The 22,983-nt window shown below is 42.8% G+C and overlaps 2 protein-coding genes across 3 annotated transcripts in view; one reads left to right on the plus strand and one right to left on the minus strand.

Annotated features, from left to right (window-relative positions):
• MAP3K15 (mitogen-activated protein kinase kinase kinase 15) overlaps positions 1–1,030 on the plus strand; it is an 87,261-nt gene extending 86,231 nt beyond the window's left edge. Inside the window, exon 29 of the mRNA XM_040582567.1 lies at positions 474–1,030. Within this exon, the coding sequence (XP_040438501.1) occupies positions 474–591 (118 nt within the window). The 3' untranslated portion in view covers positions 592–1,030. The remainder of the gene's footprint in view (positions 1–473) is intronic.
• PDHA1 (pyruvate dehydrogenase E1 subunit alpha 1) lies at positions 816–14,483 on the minus strand. 2 transcript variants are annotated; one of them, XM_040582568.1, is made up of 12 exons: positions 14,309–14,483; positions 12,604–12,618; positions 11,118–11,186; positions 9,384–9,557; positions 8,522–8,648; positions 7,031–7,122; positions 6,562–6,654; positions 5,021–5,176; positions 4,740–4,811; positions 3,221–3,288; positions 2,262–2,370; positions 816–1,559 (listed from the first exon to the last, which is right to left on the minus strand). In XM_040582568.1, exons 1-12 carry the CDS (start codon positions 14,375–14,377, stop codon positions 1,395–1,397), a joined length of 1,209 nt encoding a protein of 402 aa, XP_040438502.1. In that variant the 5' UTR covers positions 14,378–14,483; the 3' UTR covers positions 816–1,394. The 2 variants fall into 2 exon arrangements, with proteins under 2 accessions (XP_040438502.1, XP_040438503.1); XM_040582569.1 differs by lacking the exon at positions 12,604–12,618.
• Between the last annotated feature and the right edge of the window lie 8,500 nt (positions 14,484–22,983).

Consider the following 22,983-nt stretch of genomic DNA (forward strand, 5'->3'; position numbering starts at 1 on the left):
AAGAAAGTACTTATTGTTAATTGAAGTAGTTTGTAAAAAAAACTTTTTTTGAAGTTAGGTTATTCGAATTTCACAGCAGTGGCCACTGAACTATCGCTGACCTATTTATCTCTGATTTGCTGTTAAAGTTTTTCATGTCTTCACTGACGCAGTGTTAACAACCGCACCCAGGGTGCTTCAAGCCATCTAAGTCTTGGTATTTATCAAGGTTGGGAGCTATTTCTGCACCCTTCAGAATGATGTAATCGTATGGAAAATAAGTGCCTGTCTTTCCTCCCCATTGATTCAAGTCCTTTCATCATCATTCTGTTAACTCCTGGCTGACCTGAAAGAAGTTTTAGCTATAAAAGACATGCAGTTTTTTTCTGTGTGCTGTGATAACTGCTATGTCCTGGGGCTTTACTTCTTGCTCACTTTAAAGTAAGGGAGATGAGGGAGTTTTCCCTAACTGTTCTTCATTCTTCTTCATACAGGGGTGGTCTTCTCTGCAGAATTTGGAATGCAATATTAAGCCACCGACAAACATCTGGTAAGACCTCAGTGGAGAAGGTTAATGCTTCAGAAGAACTTGAAGTGGGAATAAGCAAATGACAGACACATTCCTAACACTTAAATTATTAGATGTATGTACAGCTGCCTTGCAGGTTTTGCACAATTATGTAGCTTGTTTGACCATCAGTGTAATATACAGTGAATAGTAACAGCTGTTAAAAGTCTGTGTCAATGCACTGGAATTATTTATGACAGTAGTATAGAACTCAGATGCCCATCAATGTAATATAAAATATTAGCTGAGAAAAAAATCCTTTTTAGTGGAACAGGTACCACACACCTGAAATGGCTTTAGCATTGTGAAAACTGTGAACTTAAAATGCGTTACAGTTCTGCTGGCTGAGGGTTTGAGCAGGGAGGCGGTGTGCTAGAGCATATGTCACTTCTTCGTAGATGAACGTATACAGCTTTTTGCATTAAAGCTACTCTCACTCATGTTCTTATTTAGTAACTTTTCAGCAGCAAAGCCATAGCAGTTAAACATTTTTGGTGTTTTTGTTTTTTTTTTTTTTACAGAAGTGGTTCATCAAGAAACAAAGCAAACACTTATCTAGTGGTCTGAGTTTAATACTTTTTTTTTTTACACTGTACATAACACATACAGCAATTCAAAGACAAGTCAGTAAAGCAAATATATAGCAATTTAAATAAACCACTGCTTTCTCTTAATTTAGCTCCCTCTGAAACAACATTCAGTGTTTTTAAGAAAATCTGCAGAGATGGATCCCTACACATTTCCTCTTTTGAAAAAGAGCTTTTAAAACAGTTTTTTAACAGTCATTAGAGTTCCTGTAAATGCATTCACTTATTCTTATGAATAAGTTATGCCAACAAAAAGGCCTTTAGCTCACAGACTTGTACCTTATCCATTGGTTTGGGCCACGCACTTCAAAGGGTGGCTCATTGAAATAGATGTGGTTACCTAGTTCTTCCAATGGTGGCTCCGGGTCAGTAGTAGCAAACTGAGCGGCTTCCTCAATCTCCTTCCTTACTGCCACATCAATTTCCTAAACCAAAAATGGATGCTTATTTGAAGACAGCTCATAAAAAGCATCACAATTTTGAATTTAAACACCATGATTAAGTATTGGTCAGAATTAGCGTTAACACTGTCTATAAACATAAACTGTAAGCCTGTGAAAACTCCCTCCTTACTAAACTGCAATTTTCTGTCCCTTTTGGATAGTATGGACAACTTGCTGCCAGAGGAACACGACCCCACTGAACCTCTGCCTTTTCTGTTCTGCCAAATAAGTTAAAAATACCTGACACTGACACTCTTAGAGTTGACGGATGTGTTATGTAAGATTTGCTTAGGTTTCTGGCTCCTTCACTAGGATTTTCTCACTAGTAACCATTTCCCTTCCAGAGAGTTGCTCCTGCCCTAGGTAGTTGCAAACGCCTGGGCAATTTCAATTTCTACATGTTAGTGTATGGCAAGAGCTGTATTTGACATACTACCACCCATACACAGCCTTACACTGCTGAGTTACACTCGGTGCCCAAAAGCAACAGGCCTTTCCAGCAGACTGCAGCTTCGTTAGCTGGTCTGCAACAAAACTTCATCCTCACCCATAAAAATGATGTTAAAACAAACTTCAAAGGACATCAAAGAGCAAGTGATGCACGCTGCCCTATGATGTGCTTTTTGGAGACCATTAGTGTATGAATGCTCAAGAGCTTGCTCATATAGCAACTAAACGCCATACCTTTAATTCCTCAATGCTAGCAAGGTTATTGTTGACCATTCTGTCCTTCAGCAACGTAATGGGATCACTTTTGCTTCTCACTTCTTGAATTTCTTCTCTAGTACGATAGCTATGAGCAAGACAAGCAAAGACATAAACTTCTTCAGGGGTATCCTTGAACAGAGGTGAGGTTCTGGACACAGCCTGCTTTTAGAAATAGGTATGACCAAAGAATTGTCAGCAGCGCAATGAAAATACAGTGACATTCATCGCCCAAAGGGTGGAACAGCTACATCTACAACACTTGGGTCTGTAAGCAGTAACTCAGCTCAAGTAGCTCCAGACCGTAGTGTCACAGGCAGGGAAAAGGGAGCAATCCCAGCCAGAGACAGTCACCATGAGAGGCTGTATTTCCTCCTTCCCATCACCCCTAAGGGGGAGCTACATGACTTGTTGCATGCTTCCAATTCCCTACAAGTTTCCAACAAAGCACTAGGATACACCTCTACTTCACGTGAATCAATTCGGAGTTGTTGCCCAACTTGTATTGGCACCTGTATATTTGTATTTTTAAGAAGCGTTCTACTTGACTGGACAGTCCAAACCATTCCTGTCATTTTAGCTTACAGGGTTTAAAATACTGTAAAATCCCTGGAAAAGCATGCTGCTTTTCAGTCAAAGCTTAATTACAACACACTATAAAGTTGCACTGAAAGCAGAACTCACTATTAGAAAGCACAGAAGTTTAACAGACTCTGTGCTTGTTCTAAAACTAAATCTCTTAATACCACGCGTAAAACCAGTATGTTATATGGCCACGGATTATCAACCGAGCAATGAGTGATCAGACCACTCATACCAACATCGTAACTTTTAAATGCACTTCACAGCGGATTTAAACACTGATCCAAGAGTTTCAGGAGTTCGACCACAACCACTTACTTGTTTTCAGTGAATACCAAGAAAGAGTATCACAGTACCTTATTCCAGGGTCGCTCATACTGTGGCCATGGTAACGGTAGGTCTGTAACTCCATCAGAATAGGACCCTTAAAAAGAAAAAACAATAGTGTTACTACCTTGAGTGACCAACTTGTTGGTACAGCAGCAATTATTTGCCGTAGATGAATTGCACCAGTGATGAATGATTTTAATTCAATGATTTTTCTCAGTTTAATTTACAAAATATTATCATAACTAATAAAATGTGAAAGGAAAAAGGTCTAAAAAAGTAAAGATCCACCTGAGAAAAGTCTCAGGTACAAGTTCTGTCCTGCCTTACAGGACTGCTCAGCTTGGTTACTGAGGAACCAAGCATGTAGTGCTGAATCGCCCTGCTCTTGCTCACTGTACCCAGGCCTGAGCCACTGTTGGAAATCGCTGTACCAGGTACTAGAAATCATAGAGTAGGTAGAGTTAGACACATCAATGGAAGAAAATGGTAACAAGCCAAGATTCATGTACAAGATCCTCACAGGGGCACTTATGAAAGAAAGTTGAAAAGTGCAGCTCTGAGGAAGATCACCTGAGTGAGGCTGAAGGCCTGAATGACCCTCTAAAAATTGATGCCAAGAGAAGACGCCACCTAAACTCCACACAGGCCCTGCCTAGACTCTGCCCATCATTAATATGCAATGAGATGTTGTAATTACATGAATAATGTATGAGAATGTCGCAATCATGTATGTCAAATGTATAAATTAGCCTGTTTCACACCTGTGCTTCGGTGCGACTTTCTGTGGTGCGAACTACCTCCTCCCCTGCGCTGATAATAAATGCCTTGCTGCTAGAAGTACAAAAAGTCTCTTCGCAGTTTTCTTCATTTCAAGGTTTTTCGGCATCAAATGTAAGCATTTAGTCTCATGTTCTTACTGAGCAGCATTAAACCATTTCTTCCCTTCCAATGTCACTGGAAGTGCCATTACTCAAGACTATTTCAAATTGCCTGTTGTTTCACTGTAAGATTGTAACTCACAGAACCTTACTCTTCTGTGTAAACCTTTCTCTGTTGTATGTTCCCAGTGCAAACATTATTTCACCAAATATTAAAAATCTTCAAAACCACCATATCGTACTTGGGTGATAAGACACTAATGCTGACTCACAAAACTTTTACTTCACTTTCCACTTATTGTAAATAGAATAATTGCTACTTCCCTTGATGCTTCCCCTAATTAATCTCTTCACAAAGAACACAACTGCCTGACAGTCAGAACACCTTTCACAACAGAATTTAACTGGAGTAAAAATGGGGAAAAAGATGACCGAGTAACAAGAGTATTATTTTTTTTTTAGATGCTTGGTTAATACCAACTGCATGTTAATAAATTCTAACAAAACTGAAGAACCACTTAATTGCTTACAGGTTCAATATGGTGCAGAACAAAGAAAATAAAGGTCAAATAAAGTTTCAACAGTGACTGGAGAAGGAACTCTTCATGCAGCAAAAATCTGGCTAAGAATTTCACCTATGGAAAAGGAATGATGATTACAGACTTACTTTTCCAGATCTACAGTACTCAGCTGCAAATTTTGCTGCTTCTCGAACACAGAGAACATCCATGCCATCCACCTGATAAACAGAAACTACAAGTTGAGGCAGAAAGATGTCAAACCCCAAACTTCCCATTTCAGTACTTCCACAAGTGCAATAGGAATTAAGTTTCAAATTTTCCTATACTTAAAATTTTTTTTATAAATAAAAGAAATGCATACATATGTCTGTACTGTGCAGGTGTGTGCAGGCACATCCCCCCTGAAGAAAGCTGTGACTCTGCTCACCCTGAGCCCTGGAATGAAGTCTCCTCTTTTGTAGTAGTCAGTACTGGCTGCAGCTCTTTCAACTGAAGTTCCCATTCCATACCGATTGTTCTCACAGATAAAAATACAAGGCAGCTTCCACAAGGCAGCCATATTGTATGTTTCAAATATCTGGCCCTGAAAGAAAAAGAGCAAATTACATCTAGACAGGGAGCCCCGCCTTGGAGCATTAGGCTCTACTGAAAATCACTCAGTTGCACAGGTCTAGCTAGGAGAAATTTTAGTACTAAAAATGATCTGAAACCAGCCAGTTGCTGCAGCTCAGCAGGAATAAAAAAAGAAGCTACACTATGTAAGGTAGCTTTCATCTCAACTAATAGTTCATAGAAATTAATTTTTAACCCTGTATCAGTACCTGTGTTAGAGTGGCACAAAACCTTCAGCTTTAAATTAATTACTTCAGCAACAGTCCTAAATTACTCCACAGGTGACTAATCTGGCAGGACGCTTGCTACAGCAAAGTAATAGAAAAGGTTGACCGCAGTGACTGCGTCAGCCTTGCTACCCGAAGTCAAAGACAGAGAAAACTAAGAACCATAACCCACCTGTTTGGGAAACTGCATCAACAGTATGCTCTAAAACACCCAATTTCTTATCTGGCTGAACATCTCTGCTGATAATGTGAAAAGGCTGGCTAGAATGTCAATGCTAAGTGGCTCTGTCCTCTCCTGTCTTCAGAAATGTAAATTACATGTTTCTCCCTATGCAGCAGCACTCTCATCTTCACTGCTGTCCTTCAGAGCTCTCCTTACAGCACAGAGACCACTGGGTGTAACGCTTAGATGAGCCAAGTGCAACTGGAACCCCCTCCTCCCATGACTCACACGATGACATAATTAAACATCAGCCCTGCTGGCTCCCTGAGTATCTGGAGCCCTCCAGAAGGGAAGGAGCCAAGAAGCTTTCCCTCCGCTCTAGCGACAAGGGCAGAGTTCAAAATAGAGGCAGGGAAGGACAGACATTTGCACAGGTCCAAAACATAGGAAAATCCAAGCACATGGTACAATCCTGATATGTAAAAAGCAACTAGTAATTAACTTCTTAACTGTTCATCTGAATCACTCCTCTAACAACTACACCGTTCTTGAAACGTACTCCTACTCAAATGCTTAAGAACACAAATAAGAGGTGCTAGTATTCAAAACTTGGAAGATGCCCAGCCACCTACACGAAGTATGTCTCAGCAAACAGAACTTTGGAACAAAAGCCATAAGGAAAACTGCAATGAACTGCAGCTTGACAGTGGACTTCCCTCTCCCCAGGATTGCTTTTTCACTGTCAGTGGACTCCTTTAACAAAGCACCCTTGCAGCAGAAAGCCCAACACAACAATCCTAGCACAAGTTCCAAGTCAGACGTTGGCTGGGTTGCAGGTAGGACACAGGCAGGGGGAAAGGTGCTCTCCCACTACTTGGTGGAAGGGCAGAGCTCACAGTTCACAGAAGGAAAACTGACTACCACAGTCTAACTCCTCACAGAGCCACACTAGACAGGCTCATTTACCTGGTTGGCTGCACCATCCCCATATAACGTCAGGCAGATTTCATTTTTACCAAAGTATTTACAGGCCAGCGCAATCCCAGCTCCAAGAGGAACCTATCACAGAATACAGGACAAACCAAAATTTTAGAACAATGTTTAAAGGAGTTGGAGATAGGCAGCTTGTGAATTGTAAAGAGACATTTGCACTATTAGATATCTGCTCCACAAACAAGTCGTTACCAACCCACTTCCTTTTGTTCCAGTCTGTATAACAGCCAAAATATAAACATTAACTGTATTCTCAATTTGATTCACTTTTGCTGCAGTTTATGGAACAGTGAGAAAACCAGAATAAAGACATAACAGCTTTAATAGCCACAGAGCAACAGTATCTGTATACAAGCTCAAACCACCCAAACCGAGAGGAAACAATGGCAGAAGACAGGAGCCAAATTCAACTTGGGCTTTAAAGTCAAAGTCATGTATATACCTGAGCACCAACAATACCATTGCCACCATAGAAGTTTTTGGTATACATATGCATTGATCCTCCTTTTCCCTTCACACATCCTCCTTTTCGACCTGAAACATAAATAATAAGCAATTATATATTTTTCTGGAGGAAAAATACCATGCAAATAGGAACATCTAATTCAAATCCTAAAGGTATTAACACTAAGACTATGTTGTTGTCATTAGATCTATGTGGAGTTAAGACACAATGGCCTCTCCCCAAAGAGTTTATGCTAAACAAATCACAAAACAAATTCAAGAAGAGGGAAAAAGAGAACGATAATGAAAACATAATTCAAGAAATGCAGAATGAAATTAAGAAGTTTTAAAATCAACCAAGAAGTTTCAGTGTCCTACTATGTCAAAATACTTTCTGATAAATATGGGTTTGCTGTTTGTTGGTTGGGTTTTTTTAATAGCCAACACGGTCTGTATTTCTCATATATGTAATCTGTAAGAACTAGTATATACAGTCCTTATTACTTTTGTCTTCTGCAAGAAAGGTAGGAACACTTTTCCAAAGTAGTTGTGATGACCTACACTTGTCTCCCACTTGACAATAACCGTAAGTAAAAATTGCAGGCAGGACATGAAATAAACCCAAAATAAAATAACAAAACCAACCCAAACCAAAAAATATGACCAAGAGCTCCCCGTCCCACCCCAGGATAAACATCAAAAAGCCACCTAGCCCAGCTTTTTCCAAGCTGTAATTTGAAGATAACTAGTGGTCCATGAAGCATTACAACAAATGCTATTTAAATGAGCTGGTCTAAGAATAGAGTTTCTCACCAGCCCACTCCATTTCTTATTCCGATCTGTCTTGTTACTAGCTGCAGAGGCTTATATTTTATTTCTAGTAAGCACAGCTTGTTTAGTTGGTTTTTGTGCCTTAACCTTGGTGTTTATACTGTTTTCCTTAATTGCAATTTAACTTCAGTAATCTCCTTCCACTTTCTGTACAATCCTTTATTTTAGAAAGTATTTAAGAATTCCTAACTGATCAATGTAATTTTTTGCTACTCTTGTTACAGTCAGATTTTCCAAATCAGTTTACCATTACAATTGGTGTTTACCAGTCTTCCCAAGACTTCAGCAGCATAATTCTGAAAATCCAAGTCTGTCTCCTAGTGAGGGTAATGCCCTGTCGTATGGAGAACAAATGCCTACCACCAGCAAGTTCTATTTAAATGAGCTGCTGCACCACAACAAATCCAGTATATGGTATCAAGAAAAGCTTTCTGAATTTATGCTTTAGAAGTACCAGCACTTAAATATCCCCTATGACCTACATTTTATGTTAAAAGTGGTTTTATCATAAAATTATGAAACTTATTTATTCTGCTACGTCACTAAACTGTTTCTGAAGCCCCAGCATACTTTCTGCATCAGAATCATTTTGAATTTGAATAAAAAATTCTGACACAAGTAAAGCAGTACGCGAATGCTCATTTTACTTAGCACAAACCTGTAAGTTCAGCAAGAATTTCTCGAACAGGCACTCCTCGTGCGTAAGTAAAGCCATGAGCTCTGTAAGCTGTTATCACGTGGTCTGTAGGCTTTATGGCAACTTCAAGCCCTACACAGCAAGCCTCCTGTTACAAAGGAAAAGCACGCTTAGCAATGAAGAAAAGCACACAACTCCCACGGACATCAGTGTGGCAAGGGCCAGCTATGAACCCACACACATCAAATACCAGGGAAACACAGGAAGAGCACAGATACAGGAGACTGCCTTAAATCCTGAGGGGTGGCAGGCCTGGAGCTACAACAGCCTTGGGCTCCAAGATTTCATCCAGACTCTGATTAACAAAGGCAGACAGGAGAGGAACTAGAAGCTACAAAAATCTGCGGACATTTTGTACACCCATCTCCCAAATGAAGCACCTAAACAACCCCAATTCAAAAAATGGCAGGGGAGTGGCCAGAGAGCAAAGTTTCACCAAGTTTATGAAGTTCCTTCTCCTGGCTGTTGCTTTTTAGCGGGCACATGAGCTCTAAGACATGGAACAAAAAACATCAATGAAGCTTGAGGAGGAGGATGTGGGCCTCCAAATGTGTTGAATTCAATATGCTGCAGTTGCTCACTCCTCACATTCAGCTGACTGTCAGCTGCACCTTGCCTTCTCTCTTTTCCTGTTGCTATCCCAAGATCTCAGGGATTCCCTTGTGTGCCAAGACATTGTTTTTAAAGAAGTAACAAACTAAAACACAGATCCATCTACAACTTCAGCCATTGTACACAGATACTCCACTCTATTCAAATCCCTACGTTAAGTAAGGTGAGAAAACATAAAACCTCTTGGGGGGGTGGTGGGGAATAATCTTACCTGACCATCATATAAGTGGCAGAAGCCACGAATGATCTTCTGCTTGTACAGCTGGTCAGACTTCAGCTCCATGCGTCGTATGGTCTGCATTGTCTTGTAGTAATGGAGCCCTTCCTCTCGAGTCATCACTGCTGTGGTACTAGGGCCTTCTTCCAGGCGATGGAGGTCACATTTCTGCAGAGTTGAACAAGTAGTTATTTCCTGAAAGTAAGTCATCCTATTTATGAGTATCACAGTTTTTTAATGGTGTGCCATTTTCAAATTCAGAGCATACATTTTAAAAAAGCAAAACCTAAATTCATAGGTCAGAACAACTTGTAAAATTTGTGTGCTATTTCCCAATTCAGGGAAATAAATAAATATATATAATAAAGACAGATCTCCATTCACAAAATGAAGCTTTGTATCTCCCACAAGCAGTAGATGAACTGCAGTCCTCACAAAATATGGGAAATTTCCATGGTTGTTGCAGGCCAAATACTTAGTAAGAGCTACAGAGGCTTAGTGAAGAGACAAGAAAAGAGTTTCCTTTATGAAATAGTTTGAAAGATCTGGCCCTAAGACTGGATCTCATCTCTTCTACCACACTTCTAACAAGCCGTAGTAAACCACCACTGCACTAGCCACTCTGCCAGTCAAACCACCATGTGTACAGTACAACTTCTTCGCCAAACCACGGAGTCTACTGAGAGGGCTGATTTTAGGCACCCATACAAAACAAATAAAAATAAAACAATAATCATTAAAAAAAATAATCAGTTAAGTTCAGTGGAACAGACTAAAATTGCTCTGTCAGTGCAGATTAGTTGGCCAAAATACTGCTACACAGGTCAAAGAGTTTATATTAAAGCAAAAGTCTCTCCAGAGCAAATCCACTGACACCTAGATGAATTGGATGTAACACATGGGCACACTACAGACAGTTTTGCTTCGGAGTTCACATAACAATAGAAACTTAGGAGTCTTGTAATCAACACAGGAACAAACACTAAACCTTGTATCTACTCAGAAAAGTTTTCATATAAACATATTTTCCCTCCATTCCACCTGTGAAACAACTTTAGTACTTTACAGGCACAGACAAACAGGGAGCAGGTAGGAGGAAAACCAAATAAATTTCTTACAGATTTTCTTTTAGCAATTCCTGAATGGAAAGTCAGCACAAAAGCTACTGCCAATAGACACATCACCTTTTTCCTAAGACCCAGCCACAGGGGAAAGCTGACAGGATATAACACATATTTTTTGAGCAGCACCAAGTAAAGCATTAAAAGGATGTCTTACTTTTTCCTCCAAAATCCATACAGACCTCAATCAGTTGGACAACTGGGACAGAGCACCCATGACTCCGTAAACAAAAGGGAGATGGAAAGACAGGGTAGGCAGCAAACACCAGCTATTTGTTTTACAAGAATTAAGGAAACCTTGATAGTCTTCCCTCCGAACAGAAAAGGTTCTTTAGCTCCTTTGCGACTCCATTCTCACAGTTCAACTGCAGTATCGCAGCTGCAAAGAATCACCACTTCACATTCTTAAGAAACAAGTAACATTACTACATACTGTCAAGCACAGTACCTCCAGCTGCGTTTAGAAATCAGGTCAGACAGTGAGGGGTTTGGTTCTGGAAATTCAAACAGTATTTTTCTAATTGAAAAAGATAAGAGGGCAAGTCCATGATTTCACGATCTACAACAAACACACAGAATGCCAGTATTAAGTGTTCAGCTTTGTTACCTTAATTTCAAATGTGGCTTCACTTGCAAAGTCTGCATAGTTACGTGATGCTACCACCACTCGAGATGCCTTAAAAAAAACCAACAAAACAAAACATGAGCAATATTTCAAGGTAATTATCACAGAAAAGTAGGTAAATTATCAAGTAATTTCTAACAGTACTCCCAAACTGAAGTAACTTCTCAATTAAACTCACCAGTGGCATACCCTTATAATACTACAGAACTTTTATTTCTTACAGATGTGCTGTAAGTCCTTTAAAACCCAGTGTTTAAAATAAAGATTAGAAAAGGAGAACAGAATTTTAAATTTCTAATACCCTTGATTATCTACATTAAAACCAGTAAGTTTCAAAACACTGTGAAGAGCATCAAAACTACAAAAGTGTTTTTCCTTGCACATACCAGACTGCCTATATGAGTAGAGACAGTCAATGCAGATTTTGATAGCGCTCTGCACTGAGTGTAATTTTGCCTTGATAGAACCGAAACATTATTTGTGAAAAGCAAAACCCACCAAAACACAACAACCCAGTAGATTTCTGGAATACGAAGTACTCTAGCTCTTTCTTTTCAATAGGAAGAGAAGCTGGGGGGGGGGGGGGGGGGGGGGGCGGTGTGCAAGGCAACGATGAAGACAGAGAGTATCATTTAAGCAGGTAACAGCATGGGTGCTACTTACAAATGATACAGAAACATAAAAGGTGACATACCTGAGGATACATGAAATACAGAACAACAGAAATGGTGACATGGTAAGGGAGAGATAAGAGTAAAAATACTGTTGTGTCTTGAACGAACACAGGCTCTTGACTAATGAACATCTGACATCTGGTATTTTTAGATTACTAAGTTTCACTGCAGCATCAGATAGGATGTTCATCTGTCCATGCATGTGCTGTGGCTGTAGCATGAGGAATGCAATACATCTTTAGTGGCAAAACTGTATTGCTAATTTACACAAAAACGTCAGTAGCTCATTCAACCATGGAATTCACGTACATTTAGCTGAAGATTCATTATTTCAAAGTTTTGAGAACATCCAGGTCACTGCCTCCAAAAAAAAGGTCTGACTGACAGGTATAAAGCTTGGAAAAAAAGCCAGGAAAAGTTTCTCAATCCATCTTGGTTATCCATTCTGTCACGTGTTTGACTTAGCAATCACAGTCCCCCACCCCATTATCAGATTAAATATTTAAGAGTTTTTAATTTAAACCAAGTTTCTACACTGTTTACAGCAACACATCAACATTTTCAGTGAAAAATAGCTATTTTACTACTAGAGCTGGAAGTAAATCAAGCGTTTGGGATCTGCAGAATCACAGAACAATGAAGGTTGGAAGGGACACCTCTGTAGGCCACCTGGCTGAACCCCCTGCCCCGAACAGAACATAAAAAGCAACACTGAGGAGTCTGTACAAAAGTTCTAATACATGGCCAGTACATGTATCAAAAACAAATCTTGACAAGACTGATTCAGGCCTTACCTCACTAATGGCTCCCTAGGTTAGCAGCATTTGGAAGGAAAAATAAAAGGAGAAGAAAGAAAAAAAAAAAAAAAAAAGAGAAAGAGGATAAGTAACTATAAGAGACAATTAGGGGAGAAGTCACCAAATTATTAGCCAACTAGAACGCTGTTAAGAGGTAGTTTCCTTACAGGTAAGCTTTACGCCACGGAAATCCAACTATACTCTTTGCAATATGCTCAAAGCATCTATAAAACACTGCTTTATGGATTAAGACTGCTTCTATTTATTTGGTAATTTATACCTTCGCTATAAATGCACTGGAACAATTCAAGACAAATATTTACATATTTGGAAATCACTAGGATCCTCTATTAAGATATCCAAATGATATCCAGTTTAGAATTCTAGGAAAACGCAGCATGTCAGGAGCAGGCCAAGTACTTGCAGTAAGGGACTAATTTTAGACACCCATATATGAAAATTTTAATATACGTGTTTCATTTGTAAATTAGGAAATACTTCTAGCTACACAGTCTCAACACACAGAGGAAGATCTTCTGGTGTATCTGCTCTCCTGCGTGACTCTCACGGATCCAGTCACCCACCTGGTTCTTCCGCAAGTGCGTGCTTAGGGAAGTGGGCGACTTCAGAACAGAGCTACGGTAACAGATTCGCTTGCAATGGCAAAAAGGCAGGTGACCTCCAGTCACCAAAATGTCTCCTTTAACACTGACTTGACCTTGCCAGCATTTTTGGTTTTTTTTCCACAGGGTTAATTTTTCCTCATGGCCACAGTCATTATAATGGCGTAAGGAGAACAAAGAGGTAACATTTTTTCACACACACGAGATAAAACACAACAAATGACGCGCTAACGCAAAAAAAACCCAAAAAAACCCCAAAAAACACCCCAAGGTTTGAAAGAAAATTCAGGGAGAGATGGAAAGGGCCTGTTGTTTGAGCAAGGAAAGGTGACGCCGCTCAGAAAGCCGGGTGGCTGAATTTCAAAGGGAACGAGAAGGGTGCGTGCGCCCCCCGTCTAGGGCCTGACCTGTGCTGACAGTCTGAATAGATAGAGAGAAATAAAATAAACCAGCGGGCCCAGGAAAGGGTTTCAGAAAGGGATCGGCACATTTCACACGTGCTAAAGACGTAAACAACGCACAGACGGCCGCGCACCGCGCTGCCAGCCCCCCCGCAGGCAGCGCAGCCCCCAGCCGCCGCCCCCCCCCCCGCCGGCGCGCGCTCCCACCCGCCACAGGCGGCGCGCGGACCGCAGCCCCCCCACCCCGGGCCCCGCGAGGGGGAGGCGGCCCCGCCCGCTGCTGCAGCCCCGCACGGGACCGCGCGCCGGTAACAGGCGTCTGCAAAGAGCGCTCGGGCGCGCAGCGACCGCTTGGTTTCCACGTGGTATTTTAAACAGAGGGGGGGGAATTAAAAAGCAACACCTTTTTTTTTTTTTTTTTTAAGGTCTTTTTATTTTGCCGCCGGAACCACGCAGCCGGGCTGCCCGCCGTCACGCGCGGGCTGCCTCCAAAGGACAAGCCCGTGACCCCGCCGCGACAGCCGGGCCCCCCCGCCAGGCCGAGCCCGCCGTCGCCGCTGCCCACCGGCCGCGCCCCCGCCCCCCGGCGCTGGGACGCGCCGCTCCCCCGCAGGGCCCGCGCACCCCCCCCCCGCACCGCCGCGCGCCCCGGCCGGGCAGGTAACGGCCGACACTCACCGTCCTCCCGGCGGCGGCGGCCGGACCCTGCAGCACCCGGGAGAGCGCGGCCAGCAGCATCTTGCGCATGGAGCGGGGGGGCGGCAGCGCCTGGCGCGGGTCCCCGTCCTCGACTCTCCTTCAGCCGCCGAGCCCGGCTGCGACCGCCCGCCCCCGGCCGACGGACGGCCCCGAAGTGACGGCGCAGGCGCCGCCGCCGCCGCCCGGGACCGCTCCCCGGCAGTGGGCCGACCGGCGTCTTGCCCTGCGTCCCTCCCCCGCGGCGCGCATGCGCCGGGCGCGGCGGGGTCTGGCTGGGCGTGGCGGTGGCGGTGGGCCCGCCGGCCCGGTGAGCCCTCCTGCCGCCCCCCGCCGCACCGGGAGCGCTGGGTGGGGGTTTCTGGCGAGTGTGTGGGCCGTGTCTGGGGGGAGGGCCGGTGCGGGGGGTCGGCGAGTCCCCCCAAGGCGGGAGTGGCCCTGGAGCCGACCGTGCAATGCGAGGAAAGATCGAGTTTGTCCCCGAACCTCGGGGTGTCGCGGCGCGCCTGGGTGCCGGCAGGTGCCGGCCCGCCCGATGCGGGAAGGTTCGGCCGTGTCGCGGCCGCTGTCCCCGGCCGCCTTCCCGCGGCAGCCCGGGGCCGTGGCACCAGCCGGGGCCTTCGCCGCTCCGCTGCGCGGCGGCGGTGCTGGCGGGGGCATTCCCCGACCGAGCTGTATGGGCACGGCGTAACCGAAGCATTAAACCGTTCCTTTTAATGTCACAGGCGTCCGCCCTCTGGGAAGTGTACAACGATGTTATCACATCTCACCTGCGGGTCTCCCAGCCAGCGTCCCCTTTCTCAGCCCAACTCAGAGGCTCACGCTGCGGTTACACACCGGGTTGCGGTGGCGTGCCCAGAGCGGGTGCGGTTACACACCGGGTTTCGGTGGCCAGAGCGGGTGAACTGCCTGCGCTGCTATCCTGCCTCCACACCGGGCCTTGTCTCCTGCCCCTGCTCCGCTTCCCAGAGCAGTGCTGGCATCGGCACCTGCACAACCCTGGAGCTGAACGCTGAACAGATCCAGCTGAAAGGTGACACCACCACCCCCACCATCCCCCCCCCCAACCCCCCCCCGCAACAGAAAGTAAATTATGTTTGCCTGTTGGATCACAAATGCTTGTGTCTGCTGAGTCCTGAGTGTTGCACAGAGCTCAGCGCATTTGCAGCACAAGTGGTAAATGTTTAAGGCGTAATTGGTAGTGAAAACGTGTTTCTCAAACTACACCCTCAGCCTCCATCAGAGAGGACAGAAAGTGGGCATCTGTTTCCAAAACACAGCTTCATCTGGATCCCCACTGGACTGTTCATCTTCTTCCTTGGCTGCCCACCTGTTCTACCACACAGGACGCTAGTGGCCAATGTAATTTCTTCCTCATCTCCGTAACACAAAGTAGGAAGACAAGTGCAGACAGATGTCACGAAGAAGCCGAACTCTATGTATTTTGTTAGTTGTTCATTAGAAAAGCAAATCCACACTTGGCATCAGCCTGCTGTAGGACTGAAAATTACCAAACTTTCTTCAGCTTTAACTACAGGTGACAGTATAGAGCACTGGCAGTACTCAGCATCCCACCTTTGTGCTGCTGTCCTGCAGGTACACTGAGGTATGCTGTGCCTGGGCACAGGCTGAGATGTATAAAAGAAGCAATATAAATCTATTAACTTTTCACATATAAGGGATGAAAGCCTTAAAAAAATATGGAAATGACACTTTTGCAACCGTGAAATCTACCCGTGAGTAGACAGAGTGCTGGTTTCAGTTCTCACTAAGGGCAAAGCAGTTCTTGCTAACACACAGGTAAAGGCAAGTCTGCACAGGGCTTCTTGTGGAGTCATCCAGCTTGTAGGAAATTTGAATTTTGCAAGTCAGCCCTACACTACTAAGCAGCTTTAGACATCATTCATGAAACAAGAGCAACAACAGCAGCTGGCCTCCAAGAGAGCAAAAAGCAAGATGAAGAAGTTAGTAAGTTACCTCAGAAGGTGGTTTTCCTAGAGTATCTTTAGTCTGTAGAGTTTCCCAGCTTGGAAAGAAAGCACAGACTTGCTGGAGATGATGTTCTCCAAGCAGGGAGTGTCTGTAGCTAGAGAAAGTGTTACCGTGAAGGCCTGTGTGGGGCCTTCCCCAGGGCTGCCAAGGTACTGCCACAGGCCAAGACTTCCAGGCCACCTGTCTGGAAGTTTACAACCTGCACTTTTTATCTGTCAGCATTGTACAGTCTGGAGAGATTACTGGTGGATTTATGTGTATCAACGGTGGTCATGTACACACCCGTTGTATTGGTGCAACTCATGTGGAGCAATTTTGATAATTACGCATTTATCGACTGATATGTTACTAACACTTCTAATAGTCATAGGAAATAGTTATTTTTTATGAGAAAGAATCCATTTTTTACCTCTTTGGAAAGCTAGTAAAGCTCTGATCTACATTATATCTGCGGCTTTTTTACTTTTCATGGTATTTAATTAATCATATGTTTTCTCCATGACAAACTCTTAAAGCATCCTGAAATGGTTAAACTGTCCCACAGAAAATGAATGCAGAAACCTAATTGATGAATGAAGTAAACAATGAAAAGGAAAACATAATAAAATCATAAGCAGATAATGATGCTAGAAAATACTTTAAAGGAAGATGATTATGGAATATTTCATAATGGAGCACCTTGCCATGTGTGACTCTAGTATTACTATAGCAAGGGTGTGTTGCTTGACAGCTGGCCAAAACACGTTTTCTGTTGTTCTGGGTGTGATCCTGAGATGTTATCATCTTTCGGATTGCAGCTGCTGTTACAAATGTCTGCTGTTGGGTTAAAGACAGAGGGGAGATCTAACGTTTGGGACTTGCTCCAGCTCACCCTCCATCTACACCCAGGTGAAAGCAATCCTCGCCTCATTTCAGGAGTCAGCAGATTGCTGCTTGATTTTTCATCTTCCCGTGCTGCCATAGATCTAACTCACATTCTGTGTGGGAGGCTGACCTGCAGAACAGCTTGTGGTCACATTGCTTCAGCCTGGTTTCCTCGATGGAGGCATCCACATTGTGACACACTTGCCCAATCTCCTGTGTGGCACTGTATGGTGGCCCCTTAAATCATAATAACTATTCTTCATATTTATTTAGCTCAAAATGCTTGCAGTAAACTGAGGCCGTGTAGCAGCCCTTCTGAGTGGCATTTGAAAGGCGTTGCACAGTGGGACTGTGCTGCATGCTCGGTGGTGTGGGAATCTGTGGGGGGGCATGGTGAGCTGGCTTTGTTTTGAAGGACTGTCTGGGAAGGATGGTGGTACAGGCTCATCCATGCTGCTCACAGGCAGCAGCCTCCAGGACTCTGCCCTGGCTTCTTCCTAAGGGGAAGCGGTCAGTTAGCTTCAAAGGCAAGCACACAAGGGGATGAACATACTCAGATGTGAATGACTAGGTACCACATCCAGGCACTGAACCAAAGAATTAAGTTATCAAAAAGAACAGATGTAGCCTTGGTTCCTTTTCCATCTTTAAAACCTGAATCACCAGCTTTACTCCAGATGCATCCTCCAGTTCTAAATATAGCACACTCTGTTTGAAACTGCTCAGCAGGAACAATCCTTTTTCTCTCATTATTCCTTCTTTTTTTAATTTGGTTTATCTCCTCCCATTTTTCTTCCTGTCCTCCCCTATCTCATTTGATTTTCCCACCCAAATGTTTGTTTCTGTTCATCTGTTCCTTTTCTCAGGTCCACATTGCTCCTCTATGCTTCTACAAAAAATGTCGCTGTTTTGTTCTTTTGCCTCCCACCCCTTCTGACTAATTCCCATTCTGTCCTACATTTTCTTGTAATCCCTGCTTTAGACAGCAACTGCTCCCAACTCACTTTTAGTAGAGACATATGCAATCAACATTGATGGGGGAATTAGAACAATTAATTACACTGTCAAAATCATTCAGATTATTTGTTTTCTTTGGAGGCATTGGAATTTGGAAGAGAAGTAGTTTTCTAGGCTCTTCCAGATATTTTGCTTCTAGCAGTGAAAGAAAATTGTATTAATTAAGTATCAATCCTGTCTGTCATTCTGATTGCTCTCCTGCATTATTCTTTGGAAAACACTGAAGGAGCAAGATGCCAATGAAGTTATTATGTCATTTTTCATGCTTGAATTATTTATCTTTTTATGCTATTCGTCTCTGTAGTTCCCATTATGTTACTTTCTTTATTTTAGTCCCAGGAGTAATTAGTATTACAACATACAGAGAAGCACTTCTGTAGAAAAGGCTGTATTCATTTACATAGTAAACTCCTAGGGGAAAAGAGATGTTATTTTACTCTCCCGGGTAAGCTCAATTACTGGAGAGTTATTTCAATGTGACAGTGATCAGCTTGAAGACTGGGAAGAAAACAGACATATTTTCTGTTGTTGCTGGATCTTGTTGGTATGAAAACCCGAGCGTTATACCTGGGACTCAGTTCCGTCCTCTTGCATTTTCAGATCATAGGCATCTTTCAGATATATACAAATGTATAGTTTTATCCAAAATCAAGGTCTTAGACTTGGTGTCTGCAAGGCTCAAGCAAATGCTCTAGACAAACATTTTGTGACGCTTCTGTGTACACAGAAAGGTTTTTAAAGACACCAACTGTTTGTACTTTATGCTTTTTACACAGGCATTCTTACGCTGCTGTGTTCTATTTCATACCGCGGTACAGATAACATTCCTATTGATGTAGCTCGGTGCAACACTTGCCGTTTTCATAGTGGCAGGATATTTTTGAACAACACTGACTTATGAGCCACTACGATTCCAAACTCTCTTCTGCAGGATTGTTGCCAGCCCCGTTGTTCCCTGCCTGCCTTTTCTTTGCTGGGTTCTGCTCTCTGCTTCCAGGTATAAACTACTGATTTACATCCCGTCTTTCAGACCACTCTTCAAATTTTACAAATAACTCTGAGTTCTAAACCTCTGTCCCTTTGTCAGAATTATGTTACCGGCAGAATCCTTGTTTAGGGGCTTTTTGGAGCCTCGGGGGAAGAGGAGAGCTGTGCAGAAGTGTCGCCAGGCGGCAGCGCAGCCCAGGGATGGAGCAGCCGCTGCACTTTCTCCCGCATCCGGCAGTGAACCCAAAACTACGGACGGTCCCAGCAGTGACTCAAACCGTTTTAGCAGTAGGGCACTGAAGGTTGCTTGGTTACTTGAGAAAGTAATAGGATAATATTAAGGGAACAAACTGAAAATAAACTGGTTACACTAGAAAGGGTGTGACTGCTTGGTGTTGCTTCCCGGGTTGCATCTGTGGTGTTAATTTCCTCTCCCTGAGTACAAGAAAGCGATGTTTTAGTACCCGGTCTGTTGCCATTGCCCCCAGTCCCGGGGCTCCCTCAGGGAAAGGAGTCCTTAGTTTAGATTTGTCCTTCCGTAACTTTGATGTTTATCTGGCTTTAATGAAGCTCATAGATTTGAGTGGAGTCAAGTTTATACAACCCTCCTCCCCAATCCCCACACAAAAGAAACACAACCGTGCTGGTTGCAAAGCTTTTTGAACCTTTGCAAAATCCAAGCCAGTCCTATGGTTTACAGTAAGGGTCATATATCACAAGGTATGTGTCATGACAATTTGATACCAGACTTATGGTCTGAGGCCATTTTTCATTAAGCCACATTGTCTCTGACAGCCCTTAGTGGATTTTGATTCATTCCTTGCTTTTTCTAGTTTTGTGATGATATGATGCCACTTGCTTTAGCATAATTGTATCTGGATCCATGTGCAGAAAACCTGCAAATAATTATAGGAGAAAACACTTATGACAGCGGATCAAACAAATAACAGAATTATGGATGTTCTTTAATTTGGCTTCTTGAGCCGTGATACTGAAATACACTCATGCTTCATTGTGCAGGACTCAGGAATAAACCTCATCTCTTTAATCTCACACTTTCAGATATTCTTTTCTTCCGCCATCATTAAGGGCATTCAAAACTGTCTTTGATTATGTCACTAAGACTGCTCTAAGTGCATCAAACACAATGAGGAGCAGGGAGCAAATTAAGTCAGAAGTAGTCCCTCCAGTCTGACAACTTTCCGTTCAGATTTTTTGTTTTCTTTAGGACGGTTGAAAAGCATTTAAATGCAAGAATTTGTTAAGGGAACTTAGCTAACTTTCATCAGACTGCTGAATCTCTTCTAGTAATCTGTATGTGACTTCCTGCATGAGTAGAATGAACCCGTTCTCATTACTTTGTTCCTAGGTTTTAAAATTACAGCTTTATTAGAACTGAATTTAGTGTCACCTGGTCCTGAGCATTATAAGGCAATGGATACACATTTTTTTTCTAAATGTTATATTCTCAGTAACATTAAATAGGACCTTCCATATAATTTTGGCCTAAAAACTCAGAACATTTTGACTGTATTATTGGTTTACATTTGGATATTAGATTTTTGCTTGCGTTATTATCAGTAAGGCAAGTCCTGAACAAGCAGCCAGAGGCAGTGCTAGCCCAAGGCTTCTCAGCTGTTTTGGGGAGGCTGAGTTGGCTAAACAAAATCTGGAGCTGTGTCCTGGGCCAGGGACAGGAAGGAGTGGAGAGAGAGATAAAGCTGTAAGGAGAGCTGTATGGAGCTCAGTTTCTGAGGCCAGGGTAGAGATGTGGGGCACAGACACCACGACCTGCCTGAGCAGTACTGATGCCTCATCCACTTCTTTGCCACCAGCAGCAACCAGCATGACTTTCCAGGGCCCTGGCAAAAGACACAGTAGGGCCATGATAATGTTGTTGCCTCTGACAGTCTAGTGTCCTAGGCAAATCCCAGCTTTGCCCATGGTTCCAGTTGACCCTGCACAAAGATAGCTTTTTATTCCAGCTCTGTATCTCCTTGGTGTGTTTCTCTTGCCTACAAATCCTAGCAGTCTTTGCCTGAGAGGCCAAGGTGTGCTGCAAACCCAGACTGGCTTGCAAAAATACTTAGTAAAGAGTAATTCACTGTAAAGCCACAGGAGAAGGAGGAAAAGGGGAACATCTCTTCAGAAAGCAGCTGGTGGGAGCTAGGAAGGCCTGTGAATCCACCATCTCGATAAGAAGAAAATTTACCATACAGTTTTCAGTTTATGAGTCTTCTTCAGACTCAATCAAAATCAATGAGAAGCTTCCTATTGATTTCTGTATATTTTCAGTCAAACCCATTGTGTATTGGCTTTCAATTGTATCAATATGTGTATATTTGCAGTCAAACTTACAAGCCTATAACACTTTGACATAAAGCAGGCAAATCATTAAAATTGGTTAATAATTAAAATAAAATAAAATCATTTAAGATTTTTTGTCCTTTTGTTCAGAGTTTGGAAGTGCATCATTAATTTCAGCGGTACTTAAACAGTAAGTAAACATGAAGAAAAGTTCATGTTTGAATACAAACCATTTTTAAGTGTTTGTTAATTTTACAGTGTCTGCCAAATTGCCAGATAAGGTGGAATTTATTTATCTTTGTCTGGCTAACTTCAACTGCTTTGGAGTACCATAAACCTCATACAACAATTATGCCTTGGATCTTTTTACTACACAGTACCACGTCCCTTTGCTCTACTTCAAGCATCTGTCTCCTATTTCATACGACAAGCAGTGTTCTCCCAGATCCTTTGCCAGCTAGACTTCAGTATTCTCTTGCTGGTGCCATATAATGCAGCTGACAGCAAATTTTCTTTCCCATTAGAAACCTCAATAGTCACTCATTTGTTTTAAATTATTTTTGTTGGAACGTCTGCCATTTTTTTGCAGGTGGCTATTTTTTTTTCTCAAACAGAGCTAATACTTCCAGTGAGTCAACTATTTTTGTTTACAAATTAGCCAAATAAAGCAAACTTGTAAAATTATGATAGCCCATTTACCTGCAGCAAGTACATTTTGGTCAAGAAATGTACCATGTGAGTTTGATGGAGTGGCTACAGGCAAGGAAAATGCATGTTACATTTTTCTACAGCAGCCATGAAAGTATTTTTCAGCAAGGCTCATAGCAATTTGTTTTAGCCTTCTGCAAAATGGCTTCATTTTTTTTTCCATTAAATTTTTCAGTAAAAGTAGACAAGCAAACTGAGCATCTGTTTTCCACAAAGACTAGAATACACGTTTTTAAGATTTGCAGAGAGGGATGCACAATATCAGAATATTATTTTTACCTATTTTTCACTTGGGCAGGCTGTTGAAATGGAGGAAGACAAGACAACTGTACAAATTTGGTATACAGGGTCATGATAGTGTGGCCACCAACCACTTGAAAAGATAGTATAGAAAGATGGACAAACAGAATTTGTGCGAGAACATTTCTCAAGGGCTGGAAAAGCATTTGAGACAAGTGATCCAGCTGGCTGACCCAAAGCAGTGTCAATGTAGATTTCCAGCATGGATTTTTTTATAGCTCTTCTAGGAGAAGCTTAGCTGAAAGAACAGATCAGAAAACAGAAGCAAAGGAAATCTGAGCCAGCATGAGTTTTCCTGTTATTTTTCCAAACTTTTTGAACACATACATTCGGTCAGCTGAAGAGCTCCCCCGTTTGTCTTGCACACTTCTTTCCACTTGCATGACAGAAGAAGGCCCAGAGGTGGAAATAGAAATGCTGGTGCTTCAGGGTGTTCTGTTCAACTGATTTTCTTTCTGCTTTGCCTTAATCTGGTGCTAATT

This window comes from Falco naumanni, chromosome 2 (assembly GCF_017639655.2).
Source record: "Falco naumanni isolate bFalNau1 chromosome 2, bFalNau1.pat, whole genome shotgun sequence".
NCBI classification, from domain to species: Eukaryota; Metazoa; Chordata; class Aves; order Falconiformes; family Falconidae; genus Falco; species Falco naumanni.

What these genes read in the sequence shown, in the direction of transcription:
- PDHA1 (XM_040582568.1), bottom strand. Translation starts at nt 14,377, where the DNA reads ATGCGCAAGATGCTGCTGGCCGCGCTCTCCCGGGTGCTGCAGGGTCCG. An exon ending in GCCACTTATATGATGGTCAG is followed by an intron (nt 8,649 to 9,383) that starts GTAAGATTATTC and finishes CCTTTGTAACAG; the next exon opens with GAGGCTTGCTGTGTAGGGCT. An exon ending in ACTTCATTCCAGGGCTCAGG is followed by an intron (nt 4,812 to 5,020) that starts GTGAGCAGAGTC and finishes TCTGTTTATCAG; the next exon opens with GTGGATGGCATGGATGTTCT.